At 39.2% G+C, this 19,525-nt stretch overlaps 1 protein-coding gene across 2 annotated transcripts in view; it reads left to right on the top strand.

Moving 5' to 3' along the window:
* Window positions 1–19,525, top strand: part of HECW2 (HECT, C2 and WW domain containing E3 ubiquitin protein ligase 2) — a 130,170-nt gene that overhangs the window by 17,614 nt on the left and 93,031 nt on the right. For both annotated transcript variants that reach the window (XM_023516935.1, XM_023516936.1), the window contains 4 exons: window positions 505–600; window positions 9,448–9,598; window positions 10,596–10,699; window positions 11,213–11,337. In XM_023516935.1, coding sequence (XP_023372703.1) covers window positions 505–600; window positions 9,448–9,598; window positions 10,596–10,699; window positions 11,213–11,337 — 476 coding nt within the window. The remainder of the gene's footprint in view (window positions 1–504; window positions 601–9,447; window positions 9,599–10,595; window positions 10,700–11,212; window positions 11,338–19,525) is intronic.

Genomic DNA, 19,525 nt, shown 5'->3' with positions numbered 1-19,525 from the left:
TTTTTTTTTTTTTTTGAGACAGTCTCACTATGTCACCCTCAGTAGAGTTCCGTGGCCTCATAGCTCACAGCAACCTCAAACTCTTGGACTTAAGCTATTGTTTTGCCCCAGCCTCCCAAGTAGCTGGGACTATGGGCACCCACCACAGCACCTAGCTATTTTGTTGTTGCTGTTGTCATTGTTACTTAGCTGGCCCCAGCCAGGTTCGAACCCACCAGCCCTGGTGCTTGTGGCCAGCGCCCTAACCACTGGGCTGCAGGCACCGAGCCACACAGGTCTTTTCTCTAGGAAACCCTCTTCCCAGCGTTCATCTCCTACTCATGCTCTTCTTTCATTTCTGGGTCCTCATGGAGGAAATGAGACTAGACAGAGAACAGAGACTAGTGTCAGGATTTATGTTGGTTTTTGTTTTATTTTCTTGTTTGTTTGTTTGTTTTAAATAGAGGCTGTTGTAACATTTAAAGGGAAAACAATACCTAGGTAACTTTCTATCTTTAATTCAAGGTTCTCAAGCCAACGGACACCAGCCACTGCGATCGCTACCTTCAGTGCGCCAGGATGTCAGCCGATATCAGAGAGTGGACGAGGCTCTCCCACCAAGTGAGGACCTGTTAACGGAAGGGCCCCCCTCCCACCTTAATGGAAGTGGCTAGGGTGACAGGCAGACCCATTACATGAGTCTGAAAAGAGGAAGAAATCTGGGGACTGCCACTTGACATAGCAGGTGTCACCTGGAAAGTGCTGATGACTCCTCTCTGGCACTATGGCACTCAAAAAAAGGCCAGCTGTAAATGCTGTTCAGCCCATGGAGTAAATATTGTATTTATGGAAGTAGACCCAGATGTTTAGAAAATTGGGTGCATAAAATAATCTTTTGAAATTATGCTGAACTGTGGCATGTATTTTCTTTTAGTTAATAGACAAAGTGGTACAGTTTCTCAGAAAAACCTCACTTATGTAATATCCTGCCTCTTTGTTCACCTACATCATTATAAATCATTAAGCACGAAGTTCTGATTTTTGTCTCAGGGCTATGCAGAAAATTAATGTGTTGTTAATCTCAGATATTCGTCTTCTGCTTATTTGAGACAGGACAGTTATCTGGGGATTTGAAAGATGTTTCATTTCTTTTATTTTCAAGAAACAGTATCTAAAGGAGAGGTGGTTGAATATTAGGAATGTGAGAAAATAATGACATAGAAAATAATGAAAACAAAGGTCTGAGTGCTACCCGTGGCCAGTCAGAATCTGGACAGGGTTTAAAGTCTAAATTTCTGGAGTCTCTTCAGTAATGTTACTCTGTGAGAACAACACAGTTGGTGACCAACTGTAAAGCCTATAAACGTGAATTCCACTTTTCAGAAAGCACTGGAAGGTTTACCACCTTCTTGCTCATCCTCTCTGATTATGCCTTAAGCGATTCTTTTGCCTCAGCCATATGATCATGGCACAAGGCTGATGCCTTGACCCTCTGCATTTTAAAATTCATGGGACATAAAAAGGAGAGGACGTGCTCCTAAAAAAGCTGAAATCGCAAGTGTTTAGTTCTGGTGCGTACTGACAGAAGAGCTGAATAGTATTGTGTGGAGTTTGTCGGAATATTGGCTTACTCCTTTTGAAATTCTCTTGGGCACAGATCCCTCCCTAGCTCCTATATTTGGCTAACTGAGGGCCATTACTCATAGGAAGCGTATATTTCAGGCAGCTTTTGAAAAATAGAACAAGAGACTAATGAACTGTCTGTCATTTTAAGAAAGATTAGGGTAAGAAAATAAAAATATTCCTGGAAGATATTTAGGTATAACTGGAGCAAATTGAATTAGAAACACCAGGAGAGAGATCTGGGAGAACTCTGTTTTGATTAATGGTAATTAGCATTTCAGGAGGCTGAACGGGAAACATGACATTCCCAGAGTGCATCGATAATGGCATCTTCCTAGCCATATCCATTTGTTCTAATTTTTGTTGGGCATAGTTTTGGTCTCTAGATTTTATTTGATAAAGATAGGTATTTTCCTGCTAAAATTATGGCCACTATTTATGGTGTCTCAATGTATTTTTTAAACACTGATATTTTCATTATGTAGGTAGAATATATCTTAGGAATTTTTTAAAAACAAACAATTGGCAGTTCACGTTAGTAAGTTGATATATCCAAAGCAAAAGCCAGTTAAGTATATTCTATTTAATGAATAACAGATGACCAGGAGGAAAATTCTTGGACATGTTCTCTTTAATTCAGAGGTTTTCAGTGGTGGTGGTGGTGGTGGTGGGGTGCTAGCTCATAGGGGACTTTTGGAGTTTTGTGGGAGTGTCTTTCATTCTAACAATGTTTGAAGGGTGCTATTGGCATTTGGTGGGTGGAGGAAGGGCTGTCAAACGTCCTGCAAAGGTGGGGCAGTCTGACACAGTGAAGAATTGCCCTTCCAGAATTCTAATAGTTTGCTCTCTGAGAAAGACTTCTCTGTAGTAATTTATTTAATACTCAATAAATAACATTTTTGGTGAAGTGTAACCAGCATTTTTATATTTTAAACACCTCAGAACTAAAGCTGTCTCCCTCTAAAAATACATATATGTTAAATACACACACACACGTGTTGTGTGACCAAGCACCTACACATTTGCAGGTGTATGTGATCATGGATGGGTGACAGATTATGGTCTGAGCATACCTGATACTGCTCAGCTCTGTCCCCATGTGTATCTCATCCTTTTGACCATCTGTTCAATCACTGGGTGCTCCTGCTAACTGTCTGGCCCTACCCCAGCCAGGTCCCTGACTTCTTTTTCTAACTGGGCAACTCTGCTACCATCTCAAGCCATGCTGCTGGCTAAGAGCTGTGGCATCTGCATTCTGCAGTATCTTGGGCCTTCTGGAGCTCAGCTAAAGGGACCCTAACTGGAGTGTGCAGATTGGGTCATCGCTTAAATAACCTGGCTGAATTATTTTAAGGCTAACAGTTGTGCTTTTGAAACACGATTAGGTACAACCACTCAAATGTGTGTAGTACTTTACACTCTATAAAGCACTTTTACATGCTCTCATTCAATTATTTTCTAATAATAATTTTTATAATTTGTGAGATCAACCAAACAAGTCTTATCTACAGTCTGTAGATTGATGCAGGGAAGTCAGCTACTCTGCTTCCTTTGTAGGTGAAAAACTGAAGCCTAGATAAAGTAACTTGCTTTAGATCCCATGCTAGTAAAAGTGGAGACAGTCTCAAATATTCCCTCCATCAGGCATTCTGATCTAAGGTTGGACTTGGAATGGACTATTGTGTGGGTAGATGTATGTTAATTTTGAAAGTTTGGGCCGAGGCAGAGGGTGGCTTGTGCTGGGATATGTTACTTATTGGGGTCCAGCAATACCTTAAGTCAGAGGCTCGGGGGTTTCACTGAAACTGCTTTATATTGTTATACTTTGAGATCAGACCGAGAAAAGCCCCTAAGTGCTCAGCTTTCTCTTCTTTCAGACAGGTTACACAGGAGGCCTTTCCACTATACAAGGCCCGTGAACCAACATCGCAGGGCCCGGATAGGTTTGCTCTGTCTCAGCCGTACCTTGGGTCAGTGTACTTTGGGCTTCTGTGGCCCCATTCTTGATTCTTTCTTTTTCTTTTTCCTTATCATCATTATTGTTGTTTTTAGTTTTGCTTATTTTCACCTTACAAAATACTTGTTTACTAATGTATGGTAAGGAAACTGCCCAACAAACTCCAGCTTCTCTCTGCAGATTTGAAAACTCAGGCACAGGGATCCAGGGGTGTCCCTTGGCTGTGCAGCTTCAGTCCTGAAGCTGGTCCTGTCGTAGCCTACATATCTGCTTTATATCTTTGCATGTAAAGCAACTTACAAATTGGGGGATTTATGTGATCATCGCTGGGTGACAGGGTTTTCTTTGTTCGTTTGCTGCTTCTTCCAGTCTTATACCTCCTGTCTCAGGATCAGGGAACAGATCTTGGACTTACTACAAAGGCTGCCCAATGGCAAGAGTGATTTGCCAGTTGGTTCTCAAAATCTCACTCTTGCCTTGCGTCACAAATAGTATATTGTGACCCTGGGGACCATGTAACCCCAACCACTGTTTGAGAGATGTTCTAATGACTCAGAAAATAAGAAAGCCTAGCGCTGGTTATGGTAGCATAACAATGTTGAAAACCATTCTAAGAAAGTAGCTTGAGCTTGAATGTGCACAGAGTGTCTCAAGAACTTTCTGTATCTTCTTGTTCACTGACAATGCTGGCAGCTAGAGGCAGTTCAGGGCTGAAGCCCATTAAAACACTCTCAGCATGACAAATCTTGCTCTTTTTAGCATTAAGATGAGTGAAAAAAGAATGGCCAACAAGTCCATTCTGAAAAACTATTTTATTTTTTTCTTACTGACTCTCAGGTAGTTGTGGCTTAACCCATATTGCTGCACTAGAGACAATATTTTTCCCTTCAAAGGGTAGTTTTTCTAGGAATAGGAATAGATTCAGGCAGAGCAGTGTGAACTCTGACAGGACCCCAGGACATCACCATACTGTTAAAACTAGTCTATTACTTATGTGTTTAAAAAGAGTGGACCTGGAAAACTGTAAGGTAATATTTATCATTTTTTGCGATTATATACTTTCATTATTAAAGCATCTTTTAAAATGAGGGCCTAAAGTACATAATGAATCTATAAAGTATAATTAATCTAAACTTAGCGTTTCTACTACAGGGTGAAGGGCCCTTATTCTTTAGAGCTTAAAATTTAGTATGAGGGGGAAAAATGATACTTTTAACCTAAAAAGCTATAATACTTTCTTAAAATTGAAGATTAAGGTATAAAATATACAACAACTTGATTTTTTTAAACGTGTGTTTCAAATACACATGTGTATCAAATAGATAGCAGGAAAGAGCACATCCAGTTATTGTAAGCTCTCCCTGGAACACACCTGTGCAGTCAGTGCCATGTCACTAGCACCCAGCAGTTTGCCTTCTGCCCCCTTCCAATCACTGACTCTCACTCCAGATGGGAAAGGAGGCCTACTATTCTGACTGTCAAAATCAGGGATAAGTTTAGCTTACTTTTGTACTTCGTACAAATGGAATCATACTTCTTTGAGTGTTGAAATAAGAAAAAAATAATCTTTTAAACATTACCATTTGTCATCTATCACAAAACTTATAATTTTCCTTGAAAGTACCTTTAGTTCATTATACCTTTATCATCTTGTGTTTTGGTGAAGATGTTGTAATGATCATTTTTATAGTCATTTATAAATTTACTTCACAACATTCAGGTGCTGGATTTTACTAAATGCAACGGTAACCACACCAACTCATACTTCCCTCTGTCCCTCGGCTCACGTGGGCAGTCCATGGGTAATTCATTCTGTTTCATCATTGACTTTCCTCCCAATCTCAGCCTCCACCGAGACATATTCCCGTCTCATCTGATCCCCAGCAGGTGGGCCACTGGAGACCAAGAGCATCCAAAAGGAGTGATGAGGTGACCAAGGGGATCCAAGGGACACCCAGTCCCCCTCCCATATGTGTAGGTTCTACAAACTGAGAAACTCTAAGGCCTTACCTCTTCTATCAGCTTGTATGTCCTGCCTAGGAGACAAATGCTATGCCAGAAACCTTATGGAAGAGTTTCACACATTTTCTAATGCTCTCTTCCCCCATTGTTAAGCCACTTAAAGGGACCTGATTATAGTTAGTTTCTACCATGCCTACGAGTCCAGTTTGAGATATTGAGCCTGAAGTTTAGTTTCTTATGAGCCCGCACTTCATGACCTCTGAGAAATCTAGCATTTGCCCCATCAGTTTAACCAGAAAATTAGCTACTCTTTTAAGTTCTTACTAATTTATTTCAGTTTTTCTCAAATTTTAGAGTGTCTAGGAATCATCTGGGCAGGTTGTTGAAAAGGTAGATAACTGAGTCCTAGCTTCAGATAGTCTGTTCGGAAGACCTGGCGTGTGTCCTAGGAATGACATTGTTATTGATCCTCAAAGTGAATCTGCACATGTTGTCAGAGACCTGCCGGCCTTGAGAAACACTGAGTAGTAGTTTTCAAACTTCATTATTGCCATGAACTCTTCATGCAAATGAAATAGTATGTGGAACACCAATATACACAATGGATAATATGGGAGTTGCCATGGGTAACCTAGAATTGGCAGGTGTTTCCAAAGCCCCTCCCCTCCGGGCCTCAAAGCTCCTGGCCCTATAAGGCTTAATTAGATGTAGTTTGGAAATTTTAGGTGAGATGTAAGATGTTGCCAAGATGCTGCTCAGTCCTTATAAAATGGGCATGATTCCAGAGATTCATAGAATTTTAGAACTGGAAGGGACCTTAGAAAATGTTTGATTCTTTTCTCTTATTTTTCAAAACAGTGGTCCACGGAGGCATAGTGATTTTTTGAAGGTCCTATAGAAAGGTGTGACAAGCTATGGTCAGAAATCAGGCCTTCTACACATGCGTGCACACACACATGCACACTAACACACCCCCCCCAAAAAGTATTGTCTCAGTTTTACTGCACTCAGGTTATATTAATTAATGAATTTATTTATTTGAGACAGAGTCTCGCTGTGTTGCCCTCAGTAGAGTGCCATGGTATCACAGCTCACAGCAACCACCAACTCCCGGGCTTAAGGGATTTTCTTGCCTTAGCCTCCCAAGTAGCTGGGACTACTGGCACCCGCCACAATGCCCAGCTATATTTTTGTTGCAGTTGTCATTGTTGTTTAACAGGTGCGGGTCGAGTTTGAACCCTCCAGCCTGGGTGTATGTGGCTGGCGCCCTAACCACTGAGCTACAGGCACCGAGCCTGCACTCATATTATTACCCTGTTTTACAGTGTCACAACAAAGAAGTAAGTGTTAGGATCCCAGTATTTTAATCCTGTCTACCTGATTTTAGTATTGTTCATCTGGAAGAAACTTTGATGCTGTGAAACGAGTTCTCATATGCTTTCTTGTGTCAAGCACAAGCCGAGCTCAATATAAAGATATGTAAGATGTTAGAGCAGTTGTATCCTTCTGAGTGAGTATCTTTGGTAGATACGACAGAGAATGGCCCTTCCTGAGGCACTTCTACTGCCTTTTCCTGGATAAAGGAGTATTGACTGCTTGGGTGAGAGTGGACATGTAGTTCATGAATAAGCCAGGAATATCACAGTGTTTCTTGATCCAGTGCCAAGCATCCATTTGAAATCAGCAATATAGAATTTCTTTTTATGGAGAGTAAAGTAACAACGTCAGGTGGAGGATATGATATTTGATAGGGATAATTTTCATGTGCATTCAATATTCCATGTTCCTAGAAAGCAAATTTTTGGTCATTGTTTTTTGTTGTTGTTGTTGCTCTTCCCACTGCACATAGAAATATCTTTACTGAATTAAGGATATTCCTGGCCTTTGTAGAAGATGGTAATATAAGAATCATTCTTTTTGTGTGGCTTTATGTCATTTTAAATCACTGATTCATTCATAACGTGCTATGTGCAAGGCACAGTGGTGAATGTATTTGTTTGGTGATCCCCTTGATCTCCCATTTTGCTACCCATATGTCCAAACAAACCACATACACATCTTAATTGGGGAATTTTTATTTAGTTAGTTCCAGGAAAAAGCTCTTTAAAGATTTTTTGTCATTTTTACTTTTTTTGGTCAGAAAATGGAAAGTCTGCAACCACATGTTTTTTTTTTTTTTTTTTTTGGCCTTAACTGCCAGAAAACTTAGAGCCAAATTTTAGTAATAACCAAACTTTAAGAGCTTGGCAGCATCCACTTTCTCTGCTTCCTTTAGATGATATCAATTCTTCTTTTTTTAAATGTCTATTTACCTATTCTACATCTTTTAAATTTAGAACTACTGTAAACATTCTTGGAGGAAGGAATGGCCATTCATTTTCATGTGCATTTGAGTTGACATATGCAAGCTCGAATTATCCTGACTCTAACTGGCTTTCAAAATCTTTGAGATGGAAAACCATGGAAGGAACAGAGCAAAACAATGGAATAGATCAAAGGGTTTTGAAAAATGGTTTACAGAGATGCTTTGGTGTGCTTACTATTTGTCAGTATGTCACAGGCTAGGCATAAGGACTTTTGGAACTATGCTGCTGATGGAATGGTAGCTGTGCTCTACGAGTTCAGATTTGGCAGGCTGGTTCTTCACGAGTCTGTGTTACCTTGGAGCAGGAGTAGCATTGAATTATTTATTGTTCATGTGGTGCTTATCTTCAGCCCAGTTTTTCTTTTCTTGTCATTTGTCATAAATTACAATGTGCTGAGATCAACAATATATTTTTTACTACCAGCTGAAGTGACAACACCCCATGATGGTCTTAGGAGGCTGGGAACTATAATGTGGGTCTTCCCAGCCCTAAGGACTTTGTTGGACTGCTTGAAGCTCTGAGCAAATGCCATGGGTGGTCAGGAGGAACTATGCCTTCTGCCTGGTCTCCAGGGTTAGATCCGTGGTGTCTGCCATGTGATCACATGGAGAGTTTTGAGATCATTGAACTACTCAGGAGAAAGTAAAAATATGTAAAAAAGAAAAATTAGACACACAGACATATAAATGTATAAAGAGTTTTCTTGGTTAAAGAATAGATTCTTGCTGTTTCCTTCATGCTTCCTGCATAAATTATCCTTCCTCACTGCAATAAGTTTCAAAATTTTGCCTTTTGAAAAGATCAGCTTATGTTCTGGAGATTTTAGTGGGGGAATGGCATTTTGGAGAGTCCCTAAGGTGGGATGTCTGGCTCTGAAGACCAGTCTGCTTTCTGTTTTTCCTGAACATGCACTTCATATTTGTTTACAAAGATTTAGCACATCTAACCAACGCAATGTCTTAAAATTAAATAATATTTTAGAACATAATATTTATCTGAGGTTGGAGGCAAGAAATTGCCCTTGCTCTAAAAATGTATTTGTCTTTGGGAAAGTGCTAAAGGAACTTTGAAAATAATGATAGTGTTTGATCACTAGGCTAGCATTAATTAGTTATTCTTCTTCTGAAGACTAAATTTACTACAGTGGAATTTAAATATACATGCAGAAGTTTCCAGCTCTGAGTCTTTATCTAACCTAGAAAACTCCTCCATTTTGGGTGAAAATAGGCACGAATGCCAATTTTGATGTGAATTTCTGAAGTATTAAGATATCAGCGTCACATGGAAGGTGAGCATTGCGGGCAGCTTGGGGAAGCTTCTCTGCATTTAAAGATTCCTTAGGGACTGGTGTTGGTACGCACAGGATAGGCTTAATAACTGGTCCCCAGATTCTGGAATGGAGGAGAGGGCAGTGCCAGATTGTGCAGTGAGGTGTATGTTATAATATTAGTCCCCGATTGTAGCATGTCAGAGAGAGAAAACACATGTTGAACTTAATGAGCCACATTAATAGCCTCAGCTCCTCCTCCTCACCCCTCTCCATGCCTTACTGCTTTTTAGACTGGGAGGCGCGCATTGACAGCCACGGCAGAATCTTCTACGTGGATCATGTAAACAGAACCACGACGTGGCAGCGACCAACAGCTCCCCCAGCCCCACAGGTGCTGCAGAGATCCAACTCCATACAGCAGATGGAGCAGCTGAACCGGCGGTGAGGATGGGCATTTTGCTGTCATTTTTCAGTGTTGTGGTTGGGCTAATTTTTACACGGTACAAAGTAGGAGACGGGGTGTCTCTTTCATCTTTGTGTGTCCTGTCATTAAGGTGTAGCTATTACCTCTTTTGATTTCTAGTCTAAATTGAACTTCTCTTGATTAAAAAAATAATACCCCTACACATACATACCTAGTCTGGAAACTAAAGAGGAAATAAATAAAGGTGATCCCTTTAGTCAACCCAAGGCATTACTTTTTGGTAAAACAGAACATATACATTTATAATTTGTGTATGCCAGATTTTCTTTCTATTTCTAGAATACTCATTTGTGATGTATCTTTATTATCTGCCTAAGCTTTTAAAATCAAGAATTAATTTCTATGGCTGGATGCAGTGACTTGTGCCTGTAATCCTAGCACTCTGGGAAGCTACAGTGGGAAGATCCCTTGAGCTCAGGAGTTTGAGACCAGTCTGAACAAGAGCAAGACCCTGTCTCTACTGAAAATAGAAAAATTAGCTGAGCATTGTGGCACCTGTAGTCTTAGTTACTAGGGAGGCCAAGGCAGGAGGATCACTTGCACACAGGAGTTTGAGGTTGCTGTAAACTAGGCTGCCACCCCAGCACTCTAACCTGGGCAACAGAGAGAGACTCTGTTGAAAGAAAGTAGGAAGGGAGGGAGGGAGGGAGGGGAATTGCTGTAGAACATAAAGTTGTTTTTCTTTCCTTTAAGAATATAGAAATTTAGTTTTTGTTGATTAATGGTCACAAAATATTTGTAGCATTATTAATTTGTCAGGAAGATGTTCCACAAACAATGGAGAGAAGACATTTAATGCAATGCTATTTACTTAAACAGATGATCCACCCTGAAGGTCAGGGAATGGGGCTTTGGGGAGGAAGCGATTGAGACTGAAGCTCTGTGCCCTGGGGGAGCAGTGGAGTCCCACCTTTTAGACACTGCTGGAATGTAACTCTAGGCTCATGATTTTAGATATCAGAGTATCCGCAGAACCATGACCAATGAGAGGCCTGAGGAAAATAGTAATGTTCTTGATGGGGCAGGGGAGGACGCTGACTTTCACCAAGCTAGTGCAGGTAAGAGCCTTTGTTTGTTTCTGTAATCTCATAAAAGTGGAAAAGAAATAAGTAAGAATTCCCAAGACATTAGGGTTTTCTTTTAAAGAGCTTTTGATCTTTAATAAGATCTGGTAATCTGACTCAAGAAGCAGAATTCAACAGAATCTTCTTCTGATCTTTGATTTTTTTATTAGTACTAAGAAAAGAATCACAAAAACTAAATATGTAGCAGAATATAAATTACTTTAATCTCTAGATCTGTGGGCTAGTGGGAAAAGCATCTGATCATTTAAGAAAATCTCAAGATGCAATTAAAATGTTAACAGTGACTAGAAATATGTTCCAATTCCATTTTAGGATTATTAAGAACTGTGAGTTTTATGGATGGATTTATAGCAAAGAAAAAAGATTCAAGTAATAGCAAATTATATAGGGATCCTTTGGTTCTTTTGAAATATAAAGCAAAGTGGATAGACTTTTTGCAACTTACAGAGAGATTTCCCTGAAGGCTTGTTGGTCTGTCCCGTCTAGATTTCCGACGGGAGAACGTCCTGCCTCATTCTACCTCCAGATCCAGGCTCACGTTGCTGTTACAGTCGCCTCCTGTGAAGTTCCTCATCAGCCCAGAGTTCTTCACCGTGCTGCATTCTAACCCTGTGAGTAGCAAATCTGAAGGAATATGATGGAGAAAGCAGCAGGCCGAAGAAAACTATCCTTATGTATGTAATAATTAGAAGAATGATCATGGCCAGTCTTTCCTGAGCACTGTGTATGTCCTGAGCTCTGTGTTGACAGCTTATGTTTTAGTCCAAACAAACAGTCTGAATCCACGGGGCTGCTGTAACAAAGTACCATGAACTAGGACTTAGAAACAACAAACATTTATTTATCACAGGTCTGGAGTCTGGGAAGGCCGAGACCAAAGTACCAGCAGATTCATTGTCTGGTGAGGGCCTGTTTCATTGGCCTTAGTCTCCCTGCATCTTCATGGCCTCCCTCCCTCTCTCGCAGGCCTCTTTTATAAGGGTACTAATTCCTAATCACCTCTGAGGTCACCTCCTACCCCTGCCTCCTAATACTATCATATCAGTGATTAGATTTCAACATAAGAATTTGAGGGGACACAACATTCAGATCATAACACAAGGATTACTCTGTAGGTCTCTGAGGGCTGAAGGAACGGCTTGCTAAAGATATTAATTGGAGGAAGTGTGCCTGAGCTGCACAGGGAGTGACCCAGAGCCAAGTACAGTGGCCATAGAAGTCCGGATGGATAAGACTCATTCATCATGATGTTCTGGTTGCAGCCTGGACTTGGAGATAAGGAAAGGGAGAAGAAGGATCCTGCGTGAGAGGAATCACTGGCAGAGAGCTGGCAAGATTGGCTGTTATATAGATAGAATAGGAACTGAAGAAGTTGATTCCTCCTCAGTTTAGAAGTTGGTAGTAATAATAGTAGATAAGTGATAAATAACAGTGTATAGTTAATAATAATAGGAGAACATATTGAAATCAATGATTTGTATTATACACCTTAGGAAAATGAGAGTAGATCGTAGGGAAGAACAGACGTCAGCATCGTCATGTCACTAGCAGTTGCTAGTGAGGTAATTAGTATGTACATATTTATTGACTTAATACATTTCTGCCTGACTTCATTAGCTCTGCTTTATGAGTTTATACTTATGAAGCAAAGCATAAAGCATCTGTCTGCCTTACTCATTACTCTCTCTTACTTTACAGGTTTAACTTGAAAGAAAGCAGACTTGGGAGGAGGGAGAGCAATGACTAACATGCTAACTATCTTCAAAGATCGTGCAAGCACCATTAGACTCGCCATGCATTCAATTAAGCAACAGTTTGTGGGTTCTCTGTTGTGCTGTTATGTACTAGGCACCGAACGAGGTTCTGGAGATGTAATGATCACAGCAACTGTGAGCCCTGGCAGCCCAGACTGCAAAACACATTGCAGTGCTATGACCAGAGTTACAAGTGCAATAATGGAAGGCTATAGTGACTGGAAGGCTTGAGTGACTGGTTAATTCTGAAGACATGTGCAAAGATGCCCTAGAGAAGTTTGCCTTTTGAGATGGGTCTTAAAGGCTGACTAGGCGCTTGCCCTAGAAACAAGATGGGCAAGAGCAGAAGTAGAGGAGCAGCATTTGCAAAACAAGAGATTCATGAAGCTAGAGGGCTATGTCGATAGTTACTGCAGAAGTACTGAAACTAGATTATTAGTACTTATAGCAGTGTGGCATTGCGGGTGTGCTGTGAGCTAGAACACTAGTGAAAGTGGGAATTAAGCCTGGAACAGTAGACGGAAGCCAGGGTGCACAAACCTGAACCCATATATGGCACAATACTAAGAGGTGACAGCCTTTCATATGGGGAAAAAGGGGCTAGCATTTAGAGCTGTCATGAAAACACAGAAAGTACCATGCTGTAGCAGGATAGCACAAGCTTCCCTCTGGCGTTTATTTGTTCATGTACTCATTTAACCAGTATTTACCAAGTGCTTGTGACTTCCCTGGTGCATTCTAGATGAGGGAGATTGAGTGGCAAATAAAACAGACAGGGCGGAATATAGATAAAAATAGTGAATGAAAAGATAATTCAAATGGTGAATGTGGCATAAGGCAACTGAAAAAGGACACTGGCATAGAGCGGTGTGGGCTGAGGTGCAGGAGGCGCTATTTTAGATGAGGTAGACAGGAAGGCCTCTCCAAGGCAACCACATTCAAGCTGCTATAAAATGCCTGAAGCTGGTGAGGCAAAGGTCTGGGAATGGAACCTTCCTTGCCAAGATGGAGCAGAGGCTGGAGGGCAGGAGTGAGTTGGATGTGGTATAAAATAAAGTCAGAGATGTGAGCAGGCTGCAGAATGCAGGGCTCATGTGACCTGGCAAGGCATCTGGGCTTTATTCTAAAGGGATTTTATTTTAAAAGTGTTTCCTAGTGGGGAGCAATTTAGATTTTTAAAGTTCCTTTGGTTTCTATGTGAAGAATGGGTTTTAGATGGCAAGACTGGCATCAGGGAGACAAACAAAAAGGGCCTGCAGGGAGACACGGAGTGGCTTGGACTAGTGCGGTGGAGATGGTGACAAGTGCATGAATGTGGGATGTACAGAAGGCGCCACAATATGTACACACATTGTCAGAAAGGAAAAGACTGCATTCAAATTGTAATACTCAGTGTATACCAGTAACAAAAAGATGGATACAAATCACGTGGAGCACCTCTTGTAACTGCAGAAGCCAAGTATGGTTTGCATATTACAAAATGTAAGATACACAGGTAGGCATATATACACATGTATATACGTGAGCTATGTATTTCACATGTATATATTCATTATAAAATTTGCTGATATAGAGGATGCGTACCATATAATTTACAAATATAGTAAATGCTTTTGTTAATTTTTTTTTTTTTTTTTTTTTGCTAAACTGTTGTGTGAGTAGCCAACCAAACAGCAAAATATAATCTGATGATTCTCTTTAACTGATGCACAAGTGTAGTCCCCACAGGAATATTTTTGCTAGTGTTAACAAGTGAGACAACAGTGACTAAAGGGAGACATGTGGAACTTTGCACTTCTTTGTCAATGAGGTCAGCACCTTCTTTGATAAAGCAAATACCAGGTGAGCCTCTGTGAGTTGAACTCCCAAGGGGCTGTAACAAACTGGTCAACCCACAGAGGTGGTCAACATAAGAAACTGGGCCTCTGTACTGATATGTACACGTGGTTCATGTCCAGTCTATGAAAGTTAGGTCAACTTGAGGAGATGGTCAGTGGAGGGAGTGGGCAACTCTAGCAGTTCTACTGTAATACTTTTTGAATACTAGACTTATATTTTTCATTTGGGGTGTGTGCTATTTATAATGTAACAGTACAGTGTAAGCATCTGCATTTGTAGCATTCTATTTCTCCATTAATTTCTTAAGTCTAGACCTTAAGTTTGGAGAAATAAAGCAAATCTTTTTGTAAAAGGCCAGAAAATAAATGTTTTAGGCTTTCACGACAAGGACAACCTGTATACAGATGAGCTAGCGAGTTTGCAATGAAGTGTCCTTTTTTTTTCAAGTTTTGGCCAGGGCTCGGTTTGAACCCACCACCTCCGGCATATGGGGCCGGCGCCCTACTCCTTTGAGCTACAGACGCCACCCAATGAAGTTTCCTTTATAAACACCCACTGCTGGCCCTTGGGCTTATAGTTTTCCCACCCATTCTAAATATCCCACAAAACAAGCAATCAAGCCCTGGTTTCTCATTTCCTGATTTCTGTAGTCTGCTCCCATTAAGATCAATCTGAAGCTACCAGTGACATCACTAAGCACGAAGTTCTACCTCTCTGTATGCTGCCTTCTTTGACACAATTTTATGATACACGTCACTCAGGTGTTTCAAGTAGAGGCTGGATTGTCATTGGGTGATGGTAGACATCTGTGGTTTTTAGACTTAGTAGACTTTTAAAAATAAATGCATACTCTTGACTCTCAAATCTTAAGAGATTCTGGTTCAGTATGTCTGGAGTGGGTCCCAGGAGTTTCTTTTTGTTTTGTATTGTTTTAGGTCCCTTAAGTGATTCTGATGCAATTGGTCTGTGGCCTGTAATTTCGGAACTCTTAGTATAAAGAGATGTTATATTAATAAACTCACTGCCTTTGTCACAACTATAACTCATCTGGACTCTTGACAACTAATGTGTTTTAACAGTGTGAAAATACTGTTAAAAAACAGCTTACAGATTTGTTTCACTTACTTTGTTTTGATGTTATTGTCGTGTTTCCTTTATCTTTAGTTAGGCTTGATTTTAGAATTTCTTTTGCTGGATAACCCATCTTGATTTCAAAATATTCTTTTTAGAAGCTAAGCATGATAGTTCACATCTGTGTAATCCTAGCAGTCTGGAAGGCTGAGATTGGTGGATTGCTTGAGCTCAGGAGTTCAAAACCTGCCTGAGCAGGAGAGAGACCCTGTCTCTAAAACTAGCTGGGTGTTGTGTAGATGCCTGTAGTCCTAGCTACTCTGGGAGGCTGAGGCAAGAGGATTGCTTGTGCCCAAGAGACTGAGGTTGCTGTGAGCTATGATGCCACAACTTTACTCAGGGCAAAAAGTGAGAGTCAGGTCTCAAAAAAGAAAATTATTTTTAAAGTAGTTTAGAGTTTTTCTTCCTCCATCTGAACTGCCTTCATACTTGTTAAAAAGATGATCCATGTTGTACATCTGTACATTTCTGTAACATTTAAATTCTTTGGGTTTAGGAAGTCTTATTTCCCTGACTCTTATATATGGTAGACATTAAAGTGTATTTTTCTTGCTAAAGATCTCAAGTTATGAATTAATAGAGATGACTAAGAAAATAATATTTTTTTTTTTTGAGACAGTCTCACTCTGTTGCCCCGTGCATCATAGCTCCCAGCAACCTCAAAGTCCTGGGTTCAAGTGATCCTCTTGCTTCAGCCTCCCAAGTAGCTGGGACCACAGGTGCCAGCCATAGCACCCAGCTAGTTTTCCTATTTTTAGCAGAAATAGGGTGTCACTCTTCCTCAGGCTGGTCTTGAGCTCTTGAGTGCCACCTGACTCAGCTTCCCAAAGTGCTTAGGATTACATATGTGAGCCACAGAGCCTGAAAATTCTTTTTTTTTTTTAAATTTATTTATTGTTGGGGATTCAAGGGTGCAAGAAACCAGATTACGCTGTGAAAATTCTTTTTAAAGGGCATTTCTTATTGTAATTTCTTCTGTTGCCTAAATCAGCAGCAATGTTACAAAACAAGCTTTTACTTGATCTATTTTAAGGTTTATTGTCTAGATATTTTTTCTTGGATTACTTGGATTATGATCTGTATTTGTTTCAGTAGTTTATCTATTTCTATTATTGAAATGTTCAATATACAAAAGGAATATAGAAGTTTTCCTTATTTTTTTTTATAATTTGAAGGTAGCAGTTTATGTTGAAAGATAGTCATGAAAACCAAGATTAAATGTATCCATTACATGTAATTTCTTTATTGAAAAGAAGAAAATAGATGTATGGTTATCATAATTCTAAAGGAAAACTTGAGAAAAAAATTGTGGGGGTTTTTTCCCTCCTTTTTTGCATATGGTTGTTTTAAGAATTTTTCTACCGCCCTCTGCTGGTTGTGGTCAGATTCCTTTCAAAATTGTCCTAAATAAACTATTTCTCCTGTTAGCTCAAGATTTAATTATTCATGCCATGTCTTTTATAGGTGGTATGCCTATATTTGTCCACTTAGTGCCATATATAAATATATTTCATTTTATTTGGTTGGATAATTTTCCAATGGACATGTCAAATAACTATTACTGTGGCTTTTAATGAGAAAAATACATTAATTCCATCATTTAATTTTCTTAGTACTTAATGAAGAAAACATTGTTACAAAATTTATAAATATATTCTTAAAATTCAGGAATTCCTTCTATTACAAAATAGATAATTAATCATTTGTAGTTAGTTTGGTTAATAAGTTAAAATTTCCCTCCAATGATACTGGGAATAACTAACTCCTCAATTCCTCTTAACATTTTTCTCTTCTTAAACCTCACTTAACCAAACAAAATAAATTTAAGCTCTAAACAGTGTTATTCAACAAGATTCCACTAAAGAAACTCAGTTTTTTACTCACTCAACTATTGTTTATTTCTTGCCAGGAAGATGAGAAATAGCCAACCGGGAAGTTGGGAAAGGGAGTTTTAGAATAGAAAAGGGATAACTAAAAAGAAAAATTTTCATTCATCATGAGCAAGTGGAATTTATCCCAGGGATACAAGGGTGGTTCAACATACACAAATCAATCAATGTGAGACATCTTATCAATGGAAGAAAGGACTAAAACTATATGACTATTTTGATTGATGCTGAAAAATAATTGACAAATTTAACATCCCTTCATGATAAAAATGCTTAAAAACTGGGTATAAAATGAACTTACCTCAACGCTAGAAAGCCATATGTGACAAACCCACAGCTAGTATCCTAACAAATGGGGAAAAACTGAAAGATCTTTTCTCTAAGATCTGGAATAAGACAAGAATGCCCACTTTCACCACTGTTACTCAACATAGTAACGGAAATTCTAGCTAGAGCATTCAAATAAGAAAAAAAAGGAGGAGACATCCAAACTGGAAAGGCAGACATCAAATTATCTTTGTTTGAAGACAATATGATCTTTTTTAAAAATTACGTATTTAATTTTTTGCAATCCAGAAATATGAGATATGAGATATGACTTCTATTTAGGGAAACCTAAAGACTTTACCTAAAACCTATTAGAACTAATAGACAAATACAGTAAAATTAACATACAAAAATCAGTAGCATTTCTATATATCAATGGTAAATAATCTGAAAAATAAACCAAGAAGGTAATCCTGTTTACAACAGTAAATAAAATTACAAATAAAATAAAATACCTATGAATAATCTTAACTAAAGAAGTGAAAGAAATTGCAGAGGACACAAAGAAATAGAAAGATGTTTCACGCTCGTGGATTGGAAGAATCGATGTTGCTAAAATGTCCCATTATCCAAAGCAATCTGTAGACACAGTGCCATCCTCATCAAAATACCAGTGGCATTCTTCACAGACATAGAAACAATAATTCTATAATTTATATGGAACCAAAAAAGACCCAGAATGGCTAAAGCCATCCTGAGCAAAAAGAACACAAAGGACTAAACATATTACTGGACTTCAATTTATACTACAGAACTGTTGTAACTAACATAGCATGGTACTGACATAAAAACATGCACATAGACTACTGGACTAGAATAGAGAGCCAGGAAGTAAATCTTCACATCTATAGCCAACTGACCTTTTACAAAAGGTGCCAAGAACACACAGCAGGGAAAGGATGGTATCTTTAATAAATGGTAAACTGAATCTCCATATGCAGACGAATGAAGCTAGAACCATCTCTCTCTCACCATATACAAAAACTAATCAAAATGGATTAAAGACTTAAATCTAAGGCCCAAAACTGTGAAACCGTTAAAAGAAAACATTGGAGAAACACTTCAGGACATTAATCGAGGCAAGGACTTTTTGAATAATGCCCCCAAAGCACAGGCAACCAAAGGAAAATTGGACAAATGTGATCATATCAAGCTAAAAACTGCACAGCAAAGGAAGCAATCAACGAAGTGAAGAGACAACCCTGAGAATGGGAGAAAATATTTACAAACATTTATCTGACAAGAGATTAATAACTAGAATATAGAAGGAGCTCCAATAACTTTTAAGACAAAATAAACAATCTAATTTTTAAAAGGGGGAGGATCTGAATAGACATTGCTCAAAAGAAAGCATACGAATGGCCAACGGGTATATGAAAAAATGCTTGGCATCATTAGTCATCAGAGAAACGCAAATCAAAACAACAATGAGATATTATCTCATCCCCATTAAAATGGGTTGTATCAAAAGACAATCAATAATGGATGCTGGTCAGGATGTGGAGAAATGGGAATCCTCATACACTGTTGCTGGGGATGTAAATTAATGTAACTATGGAGAACAGCATGGAGGTTCCTCAGAAGACTAAAAATAGAACTACCATGTGAGCCAGTGAACCCACTGCTAAGTATGTATCCAAAAGAGGGGAATTCAGTATAACAAAAAGATCTCTGCACTGCCTTGTTTATTGTGGCATTATTCATAATAACCAAGATATGCCGTCAACCTAAGTGCTCACCAATGAATGAATGGATAAAGAAATTGTGGTACATGTACACTATAGAATATTATAGGCCCATAAAGAATGAAATCCTGCCATGTTAAGTGAAATAAGCCAAGCACAGAAAGACAGATCTCA

Source organism: Otolemur garnettii, unplaced genomic scaffold, assembly GCF_000181295.1.
Source record: "Otolemur garnettii isolate 467f Iridium unplaced genomic scaffold, OtoGar3 scaffold00100, whole genome shotgun sequence".
NCBI lineage: Eukaryota > Metazoa > Chordata > Mammalia > Primates > Galagidae > Otolemur > Otolemur garnettii.
The sequence above is the reverse complement of the archived record's forward strand: the minus strand, read 5'-3'. Positions and strand labels throughout refer to the sequence as shown.